The sequence below is a fragment of the Nelumbo lutea genome, chromosome 6 (genome assembly GCF_056320005.1).
Source record: "Nelumbo lutea isolate HS-2025 chromosome 6, American lotus-T2T, whole genome shotgun sequence".
In the NCBI taxonomy this organism is placed as follows: Eukaryota; Viridiplantae; Streptophyta; class Magnoliopsida; order Proteales; family Nelumbonaceae; genus Nelumbo; species Nelumbo lutea.
The window spans coordinates 15,084,754-15,102,706 of record NC_142689.1 but is presented as its reverse complement, the minus strand read 5'-3'; the positions used below and the strand labels follow the sequence as shown (position 1 = coordinate 15,102,706).

The following is a 17,953-nucleotide window of genomic DNA, read 5'->3' as shown; positions in this document are numbered from 1 at the left end:
TGTCAAACCCAGAAATTGTTGTTTGGGGATATAGGGACATCATCAAAAAAGTCAAATGGCTTACGAGAACCATGTTAGTTAGCTTTCAGTGGGTTAGTAGATCGGCAAATGCTTCGGCAGATTCTTTAGCTAAACAAGGGGCTTCAAGGGATTCTCTGTTTTTGGCTAATTTGTAACTGCAATCTGAAAAGAGTTGGGTTTGGAACCGCCTTTAAGGGGAGGTAAAACCTCATGCCTCCTCTTAGGTTGCTTCATGCTTGTACTATTTCTATCTCTATTTAATAAAATACCATTCATTCATAAAAAAAAAAAAAATCTACAAAAGCATCACCACACCAGATTTCTTAAATACCCACCTACATCAGGATATCAAGTTTGGCCTAGATGCTCACATGGTCCTCATGTTACAGGGGTCAAATTTTCATCTATTGCCACTGTTTCTAGGGGAGATCCACACTTATCATTGAGAAGGCCCAATAAAAGAATACCAATTCCATAAATTAAAACAAATTTGTCCAAGTGGTCTCCATTTAGAGGGTATGCGGATAGAACATTCAATCCTTGCTAAGGTTACAGTGGGAAATAAACTGGATCTGTTCTAGCATCCATAAAGGAAGGAGGCATGAACTATCAAAAAAGAAAAAAAAAGGAGGGAGGCATGATTTTACTATGAAACATCCACAATGTGTTAGAATGGAAACCACCATTTGAAGGATACTGAAGTCAAGTGTTGATTCCTCTCTCTCTCTCTCTCTCTCTCTCTCTCTCTCTCTCTTCCTGATATCATATCAAGGATTGCAAACCATAAATTTAACAAGGCATAGATGCAGGCATTATTGGGGAGCACCCAGGTCCACATCAATTCCTACACGCTTTTCCCTTGCAAACAACTGTTAATTTCAGAATTCTGATTGATATACAGTATTTTGAACTGTAAATACTTCTTAACAGAGTTCGTCATCAGCTACTACCATCTCCTCTTGCTTTTTCTTAATGAACTTGCTGTTCTTATTGCTGTCCTGAGCCAGTAATGAACCTTTGGTTCATCATAAAATTTTCTTTGTAGGCACACAATCAAAGATGTAATAGCATCAACAATTAATGAAAGACCTTGATTATTTTATTTATAAAAAAAATCTCTGACTTCCAACCAATTGGTTGAAAAGAAAGATTAATGCTTAAAATATCTGCTTTTATTTGTATATGATGTTTTGTTATTAAAAATTTCAACTATAACCATAAAAAAATGCATACTTGAGGCTTATGCCTCACATTCAAGAGGTTTAGGCAAACAACCATATGAGCATATCTTGATACCTGAATTTTTTTTAGCTTTAGAAAGATAAAACCAACAAGCACTGAGAGTTGGGGGTCTTGGAGTTCCCTGATGATTATATTGGAAATTGTGACATCAGTAGACAGAATTTTACATATAAGAAAGCTAGCTCATAGATGAACAAGGTCATCTCATCCATCACAAGCCTAAGTGCCAACATTGCAACTATGGAGATTACTTACTATCTGGGAGTCTTGGACCTTCAATTTTTACAGGAAAGTCTTCATCCTACTGGAGAAGATTTGGTTACTCTTCTGTATTCTTGGTGTGCATCAGCACACAAGATGACAATTCTTGATTGGATTTTGGAATATTACTGATGCACTCTTGCAGTGAATTTTGCTTTGGGAAACAACTTTAGATTCCATTTGTCAGTTGTCATGCCTATTTTGTGCACTTTACTGAATTATTGCATGTCAAAGATCTGAAGCTCACCAAATAGCTTTCATTGGTGCTATTGAATTTTATATTGTTAATTGAATTTCATCCTACTATTTGTGCCTGAATTGTCTATGTTGATACCAGCTCTGACCTGTTGATAAAATCTCATGTGCAAAAGATGACGAAAAAGCAGAAGAATAATAAGAAGAAACTATCTTAAAAATGAAGTGGGTCATTTGTAGGTCTGGTAATTGCTTTCAGGGTAAATTACTTAAACCTCCCCTGAACTTTGACCTCTCTAAAAATCTCCCTCCACATTTTAGATAAATTATACAAACCGACCCCATTTGTTGGTTTGAATAGGTAGAGAGTGATAAATTACGAAATGACCCTTATATCTCCATTTAGACATGATAATAATGATAAAAGCACAGAAATATCAACAAAAAGAAGAAAAAAATAAGTCATTAGAAAAAAAAAATCAGAGATTTGGTGAGGAGGGGGAGGAGAGAAAGGGGTTTTGTTTTAATAGTATTCCTCTAATTGTTTTTATTTTATTCTTTGTTTATTGACATTTTTGTGCTTTTTTGGTAAATATCTCAATATTCTCATCCCTAGTTAAAATGGGAGTTTTATTATGTTTAAAAGCCCGACATCATCTTTTCTGTTTAGTGTTAACTCCAACGTCAAAATAACAGAAAGGGTCAGTAGTTTGTATAGCTTATCTGAAATGTGGAGGGAGGTTTAGAGAGGTCAAAGTTAGGGGAGGTTAAAGCAGTTGTCAGAAACTACAGAGGAGGACCAAGTAATTTATCCTTGCTTTCAAGACAGAAACGTGTTAGCTTTTGGAGGTAAATGCTGAATTAAATAATAAATATGTATTATGCCTCCTTGTTTAGGAAAATGTCCAATATATGACAGAGCTGGCATAGATCCTGAAGTTGATATTGTCAATCCAAAGTTTCTCTCTCTCTCTGATCGGTAACAGGAAATTTTTTTATAAGGAAATAAAAGTTACATAATTTAGGTAGACTCAGCTACCTCAAACAAACTTAAGCACAGGACATCAGCTAATAGAAAGCTATGACTTTTATTTTACAAGCCCAGAAAGCTACCCCAAAGTATCTCTCATTTGATAGATGATTAAGATGGCTATATCATCTTCTTCATTGCTAAAACATAAGTCACCTGTTGAAAATAATCTAATTAACAATTTAGAATACCTTTTCATAATTCTATATTTTTTATTAGATGGGTGTCACCCTCTCAACCCCTCACTTGATGGCTCTTAAATTTCTGTGGAGCAAGGGTGTTAGGTTCTGGCCCTTTCCAGAATTTCCCTCACATAGATGGTTTGGATGCCCAGGGTTGTCTTCTAAAATACCATTACTGTGTTGGACTCTTATGCTTAACAAGTATCCTAAAGGAACATTTATGGAGAGGCTTGAACTTTCTCCATGTGGGCTGTAGCTTTTGTAACCACGCTGAGGAATCTCTAACCATTTGTTTATCCACTGCTAGTCCACCTGGAGATTATGGGCTTTCTATTTGAAGATCCTTGTTATTAACTGGACTTGCCTACAATCTTTAATGGAGTAGTTGCAAGTTTAGATGGGCAAGGGTCTTAGTAGGGGAAGGATCTTGAGACTTAGATGAGCAAGGATCTTAGTATAACATTAAAGATTGAAGGCAAGCAAGGGGGGGTATAGGATCTTAGTATAGCATATGGGCTTTCTGTTTGAAGGCAAGCAAGTCTTCTCAAGACGATGAAATCATCAAAAAGAACTGCAGAGGGGGGTATAGGTAAATGTACATCTCCACAGAAAACCATGGTGAGTGATGTTCATTCGACTTTTGTTCTGATCCAGAGACAGGTTTTATCATATGAATGGATTTCTCTAGTAGTGATTAGTGAAGAGAGCCAAAGACCTCATTGTTGAAGTGTTTGCAGCTGATAGCATTTCTTGAAAGATCCTTGTTATTAGCTGGACTTGCCTGCAATCTTTAATGCTATCATCTGCAGACACTTCAACAATGAGGTCTTTGGCTCTCTTCTATTTGAAGATCCTTGTTATTAGCTGGACTTGCCTACAATCTTTAATGGAGCTGTTACAAGTTTAGATGGGCAAGGGTCTTAGTAGGCTGTTTGAAGGCAAGCAAGTCTGCTCAAGGCGATGAAATCATCAAAAAGAACTGCAAAGGGGGTATAGGTAACTGTACATCTCCGCAGAAAGGCATGGTGAGTGATGTTCATTCAAGTTTTGTTCTGATCCAGAGACAGGTTATCATATGAATGGATTTCTCTAGTGGTGAAGAGATCCAAAGACCTCATTGTTGAAGTCTTTACAGCTGACAACATTTCTTGAAAGAAATAAGATGGATATGGAAAACTCTACAACCTTCAATTCCACTCGATGGATCATCAGGGAAGAGAAATGAAATGTTAGCCATATGGACAGAAACCTAATGGGCATGTAGAAACAAAACAAAACGACAACAGAATGCCATAATTAAGGCTATAGTTCATACAAGGTATCATAAGGCTGCAAATTTGAATAATCGAACAAAGAAATGATAAAACTGGATGTGGATAGCAGGTAAAATTATGAACTTGTATATGTAAAACAAAACATAGAAAATATAGATCCAATTGAATAAATTATACCAAAATTTTCAGTAGATTCTTAGAAGTAGACTTTGATACCAATGAGGTGTCAAAAATAAACTTGCATATTCTATTAGATCAGTTGCTTTTGCCCATTTCAGTAGATTGTTTTCAGCGGGTGCAGTACACGATCTGAAAACAAGAAAAATTGGTAAATGACTTTGAATCACATTAGCTGCAATGCAACAGTAATATAACCATTTAATGGTCCCTAACGAGATAAACAAAATCTGGAATGTGAGAACCACTCAGAAAATCAAACTTTTAATGTTCATTCTCCTAAATGAGGAACTCCCTTCCAAGAAAATGCTGTGTGATAGAGGGATGGATATTGATGGTTTGTGTAGTATATGTGGTGAAGAGAAGACATAAAGCATATTTTTTATTAATTGCCCTGTCGCCAAGTGTGGCTCACCACATCTAATACTTTCCACGTTCCCATGGATCAAGTATACTCGTTGTGGAGGGGTGGAAGTCTTTGGTTTGTTGTGATGGGAAAATTCACAAGGTATGTTTTTAACAAAAGAAATGTCCCCCCTCCCATTATGATTGATCGTGGAACTCTTTCCTTGAAATGACAAGGTACATGGATCCAAACACTGAATGTCACAAAGAGAAACAATGTATTCCAGTTAGGTGGTTAAGCCCGAATATAGATGAGATAAAAATAAATTTTGATGCCTCCTGTGTAAATGGGAAGTGCAGGATTGCTTGTTTAGTCACTAGCCAGGGACCATAATGGCCAGATCCTTCACTACAAGGCTTATAAGATTGGTGTCTCTTTCATCAATCTAGCTGAAGCATGGACTGCCTGTGAAGTCCACGATGTTGCATTCAACATCAACAGCAAAAGCATAATTATCAAAAGGTGATTCTAAGCTGGTAATTGATTGTCTAAAAAACCAGGTGGAGCATCCTTGGAAATTTAAGTTCATCATCGAAGGCTGCTGGTTGTTGCTTTCAGTGGAGCATCGTCACATTTTTAGAGAAAGAAACATTGCTGCGGACTGGCTTGCCAACTATATGCATTCTACTCTAAAGTGCCGCCGAAGAAGAAACCTAAGCGGAGTTTAAGCAATGGGGGCTTCTGCTATGGAGTGCTGCCAAAAAAGAAGAAACAGAAGTGAAATTCTTGAAGGCTGAAAACGTGAAATCTACTGAAGTTTCAGACGAATTTAGATTTCTGAGAGGCCGTTGTTGGCTGCATCAGGAGATCTTTTGTGACTGTTGTTTTTTGAAGGTTGGAGTTCTATAAAGATGGTTGAACAATTGGCTAACAAAGTTATGTATCGATATTTTTCAACGATAAGCATGCTCTCATTTTCGATGTAAACTCTGACAACTTTGTATTTTTGTATCGTTTTTTTATGTAAAATTATATTCTTACCAAATGGTAGTAAACCTAAACCAGAAGCATATATGCAATGGTTTTGGGTTTGCATCTTCAACAAACACAGCCTAAAAGGTGAAAATTGGCTCAGTTGGTAAGACAACAAATACGGCCTTCACCCTCCCAGGTTTGTTTGGCAAAAGAATTAAAAATAAATTACAGTAAAAAAAGAGAGGAACAATTAAGAGGTACTGGGATATTTTTCTCTATGGTTCTTTACTTTCCCATGCGATTGTGAATACAAAAGAGTGGTTAACAACAAAAAGTCAAAAACAAACAAACCTGACCTGACCTGATTATCATTCTGCTAAACTTGATTATCATCATCGTTATCTAAATTTGAAAATTTGGCTCAATTTCGGAAAGAGTAAGAACACAAATATGTAGACTGCAAAACCCTGATTTGTATTTATTCTCTTTCCAAATTTAACCTTTTTAAGGAAAATAGAAAAAAAAAAAAATCCAAAACATAACATAGATACAGATATAGATATTTCATGGACCATCAATAAAATAACTCTTCTGAAACAACAACCTTAACAAACTCTTAATTCTTAAAATGTTTTTATATATAATATATTTTAAAATGCAATTGTCCACATCAAACTCCTCATTGCTTCCAAACTCCCAACCCTTTCATAATTGTGTTTTTTAATTTGTAAAATAAAAATAAATAAAGCCATTTAATCTCACCCACACTGAATTCAGATAAAAAACTGAATGTAACATGGACATCACATGCGCAAAGGTCCCTTCTAATTTCACTCCATTTTTAAAAAGTTTAGGACAAGTAAAAGCAATGTTTTAAAAAACGACCTAGAATTGGAACCGTTCTGCCAATTGGTTTCTGGGTGTCAGAACGAATGGTCTATTGCAACAATAAATTAAAAATATATAAAAATAATTAAAATTTAAAAAACAACCAAAAACCTTGCCACCCAGATTAATGAATTGTTGATCAATTCAATGGTTTTTGATCAGTAAACCGGGTTTGAGGTAAAATGAAACCGATTGCCTAAATGATTCCCGGGCTGAATGATTCGACCATCCGGGTCAATTGCGAGTCAGAAATCATGAGTAGAAGTTTTTCTTCGGCCCTCAATGTGATTTTATCTCCCACATTTTAAGGTTAGATAAGATATGTTAACAGAGAGGTAGTCCCAGTTTATATGTTGAATGGTCGGTGCAGTTTTGAATCCTTTATAAGAAAGAATTGTGAAATTAATTAATTGAAATTGTCGATATGATGTTGTTATACTGACTAAACGCCCCTATGGAGTGTCGGGCATTGATTTGACCCGTAAATCTCTTTAATAGGCATTTGGGTGGGTTACATGTGCACTAAGTCACTAATATTGATATTTTGAGAGCCCATTTGGGAATTGGTTGATTGAGCTGCTTCCTAGAATTTGATATTTTGAGAGCGCATTTGGGAGGGCATTATGCATTGATTGATAATTTAACTGAAAAAGAGAGATAAGGATGGACTATGGACTTGATAATTTCACCATAGAGTAAATTTTTCTCATGCAATTCCAGTTTTTACCGGGCAATTTCATGTAATACTGAGTAAAAGCCCTCCCAAACAAGCACAGAACCCTGGATTGAATTATAAGGATGGACTATGGACTTGATGAATCAGAGCCCTCTCACTAGAGCTCTTTACCTGTGGTGGGATGGAAATAATAATTTGAGAATGAAATAGAAAGAATTTCATATAGCTTAATTTAGAAAAGGCTATACACAAAATTACCCAAAAAAATACTAAAAATAATAAATTAAAAAAGGGGGGGGGGGGGGGGGTTCAAAACACCTCTAACTCCAACCCATACAGGACACCGGCGTGCTTCTCCGGTCCATCTTTCCCAAAGTACATCTCTCTCATCTTCTGGAACGCATGCCATGTCAACAAACTGTCCGAACCGGCCTGATGGCACTTCCCAACCGCCCGGTTCACTGCAAGCGTCTTAGCCACCCGGTCCAACCCCCCGTACAAACTCTGACAAAACTTCATCAGATGTTTCACGTCGTACACCCTGCTCCCGAAGAATACCCTCAAAAGACCCAAAAACTCTCCCATCTCTTTCGGCAGGCTCCGGCTGGTCAGGATCTTCACCAGGTACCCAAAATCGTACGCGCTGTGAAACGTCACCCAACTTACCGAATCATTGCAGACGAGTCCCGACGACATCATCAACTCGGCGAATCGGCTCGAATCGATTCCCTTCTCCTTGTTCTTCTCAAAATCAATCCCCTGTTTGCTCAACAGTTCAATCGAATCCGGCGCGTGCGCGTCGCGGGAGACATCGAAGTCGCGGAAGTTGAATTCCCAAATGTACCGGTTACCGGTGCCCAGATCCGGAAGGTTACCGTCGGCGTCGGAGAAGGTGAGGCCGACCTGGATGAGATTCAAGTTGTCCACGTTGGCTTTTAGGACGAGGTAATGGTCAGACGGCTTCCGGTAGTAAAACTTCGCGTTTCTGCCGGCGGGACGGAAGACGATGCCGGGGAATTCTGTATCCATGGAGATAAAGGGGTACTGATCGATTACATCCTGGATCAACTCGAATTCGGCTTCGAGGTTGTCGGACCAAACTTCCCGTATTACGATGGGCTTCGAATCTGAATTGGGGTCGACGCAAGACATGATCGTTGATGCCTGTAGATGTCAAATCCTTGAAATAAAGTAAATATCTCTGGTTGTTCCAGATCGAAGATCAAGTAATCTTCGGAGCTGCAGTGAGCTTCGAAGGTTGGAATTCTGAGGGTTTGTTGTATGATGGGAGGAGGGGAAGAGAGAGGTGGGTTTTTATAAAAAGGGGTGAGGGGAGAGCGGTGGGAGGAGTTTGTTGTTGCTTGGAAACAGGAGAAGAAGACGTGCACTAGAGAGGCGGCTCGTTTAGTAAGCTGTAACAATTCTCGGAAGGTCGGCCTGGGCCGGTGGGCCCCTCTAAGTCTTGGCTTTTTTGACTGATAAAGTTTAGTAACCGACTGACTCTGACTCTGGGCTCGGCTCCTTCGCCTTTACGGCTTTACCTTCCTTTTCTGGCGATACTTTTTTTTTTTTTTGATTTAACCTTATTGGTAGGTTTTTACTTTTTATTTCTATCTAGGGTCTATTGGTCTTGACAAGTGGGTCGTGGAGCAGGGGTAGGTCGGGTCGTTTTCGGGTAGGATTATGTGGCCCGTGGAAAATAATGGATGAGATCAACTTGACAAGGCTCGAAGCAATCGGACCCTAGTACACATCCTTTAGGTTTGGACTTTGAGTCCGATTATTGCGCCAAATTTTGTGTTTTGGGCCATGATCGGTATTATATGCAAAAAATTTGGACGGATGGAAATACAAATCACAATGTGTTAAGAAAATCGACACCAAGGCCGAATGGTGTTTGCTTATAGGTCATCAGTTAGTGGTTCGACCGTTCCGGCAAATAGGTCAAACCATGAAATATATATATATATGAATAAAATAATATGTAATTATATTTTATATAATATATTTAATTTATATTATTTATTTCAATTTTTTAAATGGGATTTGAGGCTAAAAGGAGGCTTGCAAAAATAATGGGAAAGACATGAAAAATACTCTAAAATCGATATAATAATCACCCTAATCATAATCAAATACAAAGCTATTATGGTCTTCGTATGCACATAATGTGTCAATGGTTTCAACTGTTCTTGATTTGGCCGATTGAATCATTCGAACTATCACTCGGTCAAAATTTTGGGTTCGGTTCAATCAAAATTCATTAGACGGTCAAAATCGTTGATTTTGTCAAAAATCGTTTGACCGAATCAGTTCGCTTGCTGGCCCATTCCATCCGGTTATAGGATCGTGGGTTGCACATTCAATGTATGCAAACTTTCAGAGGTCATAATTTTGTACTCCGATTTCTGATTAGGGTGATTTTTTTTATTTTAAGTAACTTTTTGAGATCTATGCGCTTCAAGGAGCCTTAGGTGCCTTGGCATGCTATTTTACGGTTCAACCTCCAAATCAGTTTTTAAAACATTGGTTTCTGTAACTTGGTGACCAAAGTAAACACATCAACCAATTCAACATTTTTTGGTCAAATCCCAAGCTTTAGAAAAACCAAACTCGGAATAATGACTTGGTGATGGTCCAAATGTTTCTATTGTTCTGATCAACGGTGGGGTTGAAAACACTCCATATGACGAATTAGACAGGTGGATACTCCTAAAAATTTGGGGAGGGATATTTAGCACCTTATCCTTTTGAGAGCAAATCAGCCCTCCACAACATCCCACAACACATCTCCGCCATGTATTGGGAACATCTCCCGATGATGATACCAATAATAGTGATGTCATCATTAGGAGATATTCACAATACACAGTGGGGATGTGCTGTGGAACGTTGTGGGGGGCTGATTTGAATTCTATCCTTCAATCCAACGGGTCCAATGTGCCATGTATAAATCCTTTGGCCACGTAGGATGTGGGTAATTTGATGTGTTTGTATTTCATTGGACAATATTAGGGCTGCCAACAGGTTGAGTCTGGTTCGTGATATAGTGTTTCAAACTGATTATTAATCATGACAAAATCATATACCTGAACCGTCCAAATTATTAATTTGAATGATCCCATTTGATGTAATTGAACTTGATTAGACCGATATCTAAAATTATGTTTATTAATGGTAACTTAAAACTTCATTTTTAATATACCTTAGTAAGAAAAAAATAAAAATTATAGGTTATTCCACCTCACCATTTTTTATTTACTTTTTTATTTTATTTTGCAAAATGACACGAAAATAGTAAATTGTTTATATATTAATAAATTAAATGTTTTAACCAAAATTATCTTATATATCTTTCAAATTTTCCCTTTTAGACATAAAATATAATAAAAATTACAAGAAAAACTAGGAAACCTTCATATGTTATTAACTGATTAACTCATCAATTGGTTCAAGCCTTAATCAATGTGAAATAGGGCTATCAATGGACTGGATATTGGTTCAACCTGACTCCATCCAGTATACTCCCATTACAGATGGACAAGTCCACTCCAATCCAATAAATACTCTGCACTATTCTAGACTAGTCCAGTTCAATGTCTAAACTATCCAATTTATTCAAATTGGTTTTAATTAAGATTGGGTTCAATCTATTAATACCCGTACTCTTATCTTTTATCATTGACTGGATATTGGTTAATCTGCCAGTCCGATATAAATTCATTACAGATGGATCAGGTCCAATCCAATCTGACAAATACTTTGGACCATCTTGGACTGGTTCAATTCAATGTCTTGATTGTTTAATTTGTTCAATTTGGTTTTAATTTATACGGGGTCCAACTCAAACCTGGTCCATTGACACATGTCTGTACTCTTATTTTCTACCAATGGACTGGATATTGGTACAATCCGATCCAGTCCAAAATAAATGTATTTGTATTACAGATGGACTAGGCCCAGCCCAATAAGTACTTTGGACCATCAAGTCTGGACTGGTCCAATTCAATATGTCTTAATGGTCCGTTCAACTCATTTAAATTGGTTTTTGATTATCCATTCTACCCAAACCTGGCCCATTAACACCTCAATTTCAAATAAGTAAGAATCAGAGCTGACAATTATATTAATAGCGACAAAATCATACAGCTAGAACATATATAATTGGTTCAATTGGTTCGATTTGATGGGATATAACCGGCCCATTGACAGTTCTAGATGGTATTAAGGAAGTGCTGCAACTATGGTTGCAGAAGAGTTCAAAGTAGTTGTGGCAATGGGTAGGGTACCTGTACAAATTGTGCTATCCATTTTTGAACCCGCCTATGTACCCTTGACCCATCTGTCCTAAATCCGTCTAATTTTTCCTCTCAATTTTCTAAACCCGTCCCGACTTGTCCCACCTGATTTGAAAAGTTAATTAACACTTTCTACTAAAGAAAGTTTATTAATGCTTAAAGCGTAATTTGAACTCAGATCAATTAATGATAGGCCTAAACTCTAAACACTACCTTAAGTCACTAAGCCATATCGTTTTTTGTGACATTTAATGAAATAAAATGATTTTTATTAACTTTTTGTTCATCCAAACAAATCATACATACTTATGATTAGCAATTTCAACTAAAAATTAAAAGAAATAATATTAAAAATTACCATTTTATAAATAAATAGAATAAATTAAATCTATCAAATACACTAATTTACATTTATATGAAAAAAATGCATTTTAGTTTCAAAAAAATTATAGAAGTTCAAATTTTGATAATGACAATTATTTTAGTAATTAAAAATTATGAATATGCATATATATATATATATATATATATATTAGAAAATACAAGAGATTTGATATATTTTGAGTAAAAGTTATATATTTTTATAAATTATTAAATGATAATTTAATTTATATTTGAGAATTTAATAATTTGTTAGCCTTTTTGTTAATGTTAAAAGGTAAAAATAATAAAATTGAAAATAATTGATATAATAATTAGGATAAATATAATAGGTTCAAATGTTTTGTATTTTGTACTCTTAATTAATGTATTGTTTGATATCCGTATTTGTATCCAAGTTCATTATTAGGTAAATAAAAAATGTTCTTCAAAGTTCATTATCAACCAACATTACATAGAACCCTTTCATATAAAAGAGCAAAACAAATATAGTATAAGTAAATTAAATAAATAAAACTAAGTGACATAAGAGAATTAGTAAACAAATAAGTTTTTAATTTCAAAGAACCAAATATCCAAAAAAACCCAAAAGTCACCCGTCAATAGTTCTTGGACTCTTGTTCATAATTTCATAATTGTAGGCTCAGTTACAAATACAAATGTGTACAATACAAAAACTTGTAAAATAATACAAAATGCATGGTTTTGCACTTTACATATTTGTATTTGTATTCCTTCCAAATAGACATGTTCATGGGCCGGGTAGCTCGATGGCCCGACCCACACCCCGGTCAAGCTTGGTCATGTAATTAGGCCCGCAGGCCCGACCTCGGGTCTAACACAGTAAGCCCGACTGTGTTTCAGGCCGGGCTCAGGATTTGTCAAAAAACCTGGCCTAACTCAACATTATATATTTTATAAAATACATAAATATGTATTTTATATATTATATAAAATATATAAATAACATTATATTTATTGAAATATATATTTATAATTTAATATATACATTTTTTACTTTTTCTTTATAATCTCTCTCTCTCTCTCTATTCAGTCGCTTCAACAGTAGTAACAACATGAGCTAAATTTCGGGCTTGCCTAGTCCCGGGCTTTAGGTTATTTATGAGGGCCGAGCTCGGGCCCAAGTTGTAGGCCCGATGGTCGGGTCAGACTTGGGCATTAGAAAAATCTATTAACACAGAGTGAAAGCCAGGCTCGAGCCCGACCCGACCCAGCCCATGAATAAGTCTACTTCCAAACTGAGCCTTAAGGGTAAATGAATAAACAAATAGACATGAATGTTGAAGGATTGGAGTTTGATTAAAAAAAGAAATTCTCTTAATATGTTATATATTATAATTATTTTATACTATATATTAACCAAGTTTATAATCGGGTATTAGGAACGGATACCCGTGTCAAATAAAACTAGATATCGAATATCGGATACTCAAAAGTCAAAACCCAAACCATCCCAAACGCTATAAGATTTTAACAGTTTTTAAAACTGACCCGGTGACCGAACCGGTCAGGGGTCTGGTTACCGGGTCAAACGGTCCAAACAGTCAGCCCGTTTTAACAAAAAAAATTAAAAAATTTGAAAAATGATCAAAACCGTTCAACGGGTTCGAACGATTAACCAACTGATTCAGCGATTTACTGACAGAAATCAATGATTTTGAAGAAAAATAAAACGGGTCAAATGACTGATTCTTGGTTTTTCCGGTCTGACCATCCCGTCTGGTCCGGTTTTGAAAACCATTGATTTTAATAAACGAATCGTGACGGATCGAATACCTGAAAATTCTCGTAAAATTGTCATCCCTAATTCAAAAACCGACTTCTCTTATCGAGGCAATAGCAGAATGATCCTCTTGCATGGCTACAACCACAAGATGCGCCTTGCATGGCTACAACCACAAGATGCGCTCGGTTCGTTGATCTCACCCATTAAATTCGAGTAAATGTATAACCTTCATATTAAGATCATATCGACGTTCGAGGGTTCGAGTAGCAGTTCCATCCATCAAAAATTTGATGAGGATATATATTATATTCAGTTGTTTGCCAGGTGTCTTATATTTTGAAGATCATGATTACCATGATATAACGAATCATGAATGATCACTGTACAAGCAAAGATCTGTTGCCTTTTGTTTTTCCTCATTAGTTATTCCGATACCCCGTCCAAAACGATGATGCCCCAATTTCCGGCATATATTCTCTGTCGGGTGTGATAGTGGTGGGTCCAGAACTGAGAACTCCTTGCGCTTGTTAGACATGTGTCAGAATCTACCGGAATTGATGGAAAAGATCGAGAGGTGGACCCCATAACAAAATTTTCTAAGTGGGTAGGATCACTGGACCACACCTCACACTGACCAATCCCGGATAGATAATGCAACGAAGATTAGTGAGAAAGAAACGGAGGTTTCGCACTGCTTTCCCTTGATACATTGGATTCCAACCAATGTGAGTGGAACCGTAGAAGTCACTCGAGCCGAAGAGCAGAAACATGGTTCGAGCTTAAACGGCTTGAAAACAAGTCGAGTTCGTGTTTGGAGAGCGTTTGACCGTAGGAGGTATAAGAACAGTCTGTAGGAAGTGAGGCTGACTCATCATCACTCATTGAGTGGTTTCTGTGTGTTCAGGAGTCGGCTTGAATGTGAATACCGTGTTGAGAAACCGAGGGAAATTAAAAAAATAAAAAAAGAAAATCGTCATATTCATCCACTAACATCGAACCAAGAGCAAGATTGGGTTCTCACGCCATTTGTGCCGGTTTTGGGTTCATGATTCAGGGGTCCCTCCTCGTCGTCGTCGACACGTCCAAGTTCAAATAATTCATCCGTCCCCTCACTAAGTCACTAGTGTCACGTCTACCACCTGGCCCACCGGTAGGTAAATCTGTTGCCGTTGGATGGGTATAGAGAACAGCCCATCCTCTGTAAGATCTTGATCTTGACCTTGATTGGTCCAAGCTACAACAATTGACCACGTTGTGTAACAAATGTCGTCCTAGCAGCCCATCCTCTGGAAGTTGGTCAAAGGTCAGCTTATAACTGAATATTATTGACGGCGTCGCGGTACGGACTTCAGAAGTGTGCTCACTGATGACTGACCTTGTCAGAGGTCAGAATTTCCGACGTGGACATTAATGCCCACGTAAGAGGATTCCAATCCGACGGTTTCGAGAATATTGAAGTAGGAAGGATCCTTTGTTTAAGATTTACACCCAAGTATCCAATAGCTGCAGCATTTCACACGTGTTTTAATGCTAGTGGCAAAATTCGGCATATTAAAAGCTACAAATGAGACAGAGTTAAACAACTATGGGCTATATCCAGTAGATTCCTTTCTTGCAGTAAAAAATCACCCACGTCCTACCCGAAGAGGCAGCGTCCACGTGGTTATGTAGGAGGAAGTGATCAACCAATTATGCCCACCAGATATATTAACTGAATCCAGGGGAAAAGTTGAAGGGCAACTCGTTTTCAAATGATTGGACGATCTAGATATCACCAAAGGAGCTTCATCTATCTATTCCCAGCCATACATTGAACGTGAAAGCAGATTCCTGGAGCTATTGTCCTTTTCTTACAAGTCTGGGGATAGTTCTTCCCTTTACATATGCTTCATAAATAAAATTAAAATTATAAGACCTAAAATGATGGAGTTTAGGGGGTGGTTTTTTTTTTTTTTTTGAATTTTGAGAGGGAAAAAGTTGGTGAATGGAATTTTGGTTCTCAGATTAAGAATCTTATATTTTTTTTAGATTTATATGGGAATTAGGGAAAATTTATTTTTCTAAATATTACCCATCTCCAAGGGGAAAGTGGCTAACACTTGAATGGGATAAAAATACCATTTTTTAATTATGTATTTTTATGGCTAAAATGGCCATTGCCATTTACATGAAAAATAAAAGAACATGGACAAATGCACTTACCTGGGTAAGTGTTTCCTAGGAAAAACTTATCCGCGTAACTACATTTACCAGGTAAATAACTTACTGAAAAGCAAACGGGGCCTTGGAGTTAACACCAGTAGGTCTCCAAATTTCTTTTTGTTTTCATTTAGGCCATTTTCGGTTTTTTGCTCAAGGCCTTAATTTTTTAATTCTTGCTCACTCTTACCCACAATGAGCAAGAATGAATAACATTAGAGTGTTTGTTTACAAAATTCTTGCCATCGGCTTCATTCTTTTCAGAATGAAAAACCAGCCCATAGCATAAAAATTGGGATAGCTTGCAGCATGAAAAATAATCATGCCCCATCTTGCCCATTTTCATTCTTTAAAGAAACTCTATGCCAGTGGGTAGAAACCACTAGCATAAAAACACTTTTATAAAAGTAATTTTATGACAACTACTTTTACGAAAGCAAAGCACTTTTACAAAAGTACTTTTTACATGAAAGCACTATATAAAAGTAATTTTATGAAAAAGTACTTTTACAAAATCATTTATATGAAAATACTTTTACAAAAGTATTTTTACAAAATCACTTTTACAAAAGTACCTTTACAAAAATATTTATACAAAAGTACTTTTATGAAAACATTTTTACGAAAGTACTTTTATGAAAGTATTTTTATCGAAGTACTTTTATTAAAATACATTTACAAAAGTACTTTTATGAAAGCACTTTTACAAAAGAACTTTTGTCAAAGTAATTTTACAAAATTGCTTTAATTCATTCACTTTGCATTGAATTGGACCCAATTTGATCCATTTGCATTTTAATTGGACTGGATTGGATTGTAGTAGGTATTTGTAGTTTTTTATATATTTTTCTGGATTTTTCATGTTATTTTGGCGTTTGTTTCAATTTGGATTTGATTGGATTGGACCCAATCTGGTTCATTTGCATTTTATTTGGACTAGATTGGACTTGGTTTCTATGGATTTGGATTGGACTTGATTGGACCAAATCTAGTCCAATTGACAACCCTACCACTAAACATCTACGATGATGATTTTGGAGACCTAGGCCAGTGGTTTATTACTGTTAACATAATTTTTTTTAAGAATGAAAAGGAGTAACATAAAGCACTTGTTAGTTTGAAAGTAATTCATTTTTCAAGAAAAAAAGTGTTTGATTTACAACAATATTTTCTCATTTTACCTATTTTTACCCATTCTTGTCCATTTTAGAATTTCATGTTAAACAAGATTGAGAAAGAATAAGACTTGAACCAAGCATGGCCTTAATCGCCCAACCCATCTCCATTCTTTTTATTTTCATTTCTCTCCTTTCTCGTTCAACCGAACATGCTACAACCACCAATGTTCAGTTCTGTCTTTCCTCTACTAACGTTCAGTTTCATCCTAAATAATCTTCTCATCTGCAATAACAATATGTTTTCCACCGATGAATAATCTTCAGCTCGAGAAGAACGAAGACATGGTTGATATACAATTTTGCATAGTTGAAATGACAGTGTGATATCTCCACACAACAAAATTAATTTCATAATTAAACTTCAAGTATCTATCTTCTTTTAATAAAAATATAAAAAATTTGGAATGGGAAGCAAATAGGAGACAGAAATGCATGGAATTTGTCTTACAAGCTTCCCTAATTTCACTAATTAATTAGGCTGTGTATGGTTACAGAAAGTAGGAGAAAAATAGAAAGTTGATGGAGTTGTCTACTCCTATGAAATAGGGGTTCCTCCTCATCCTCATCAACTCCCAAAACTCAGACTCAAAAATAGGTTCCTCTTTTCACTTAAAAATAAAATCTATATGATTCTAATCTATTGGTCAGTTGTTTTTTTTTTTTTTATATCATATCTTTTCCATATCATAGTCATGAACCCTAAGAGGCCGAGGTGGGTTAGGCGCCTAAATCAAAACGAAAAAGAAATTTGGAGTCCGACTAACATTAAGCCCGAACTCCGTCATTTTGAATGTTAAGTGGGGCCATTGACGTGTTTGATTGCTATTGGAGGGGACAAATGATGCGACCTCACCATTAGGAGACAATTACTTCACCATCACCT

The 17,953-nt window shown here is 36.3% G+C and overlaps 1 protein-coding gene across 1 annotated transcript; it reads right to left on the bottom strand.

Moving 5' to 3' along the window:
* Positions 1 to 7,461: 7,461 nt before the first annotated feature.
* LOC148847541 (putative CCR4-associated factor 1 homolog 9) lies at positions 7,462 to 8,716 on the bottom strand. Its single transcript, XM_088948903.1, has one exon. The coding sequence runs from the start codon at positions 8,417 to 8,419 to the stop codon at positions 7,577 to 7,579; it is 843 nt and encodes a 280-aa protein (XP_088805029.1). The 5' UTR covers positions 8,420 to 8,716; the 3' UTR covers positions 7,462 to 7,576.
* Between the last annotated feature and the right edge of the window lie 9,237 nt (positions 8,717 to 17,953).

Excerpts from the sequence above, each read along its gene's own strand:
- LOC148847541 (XM_088948903.1), bottom strand. The coding sequence starts at position 8,419 with ATGTCTTGCGTCGACCCCAATTCAGATTCGAAGCCCATCGTAATACGG.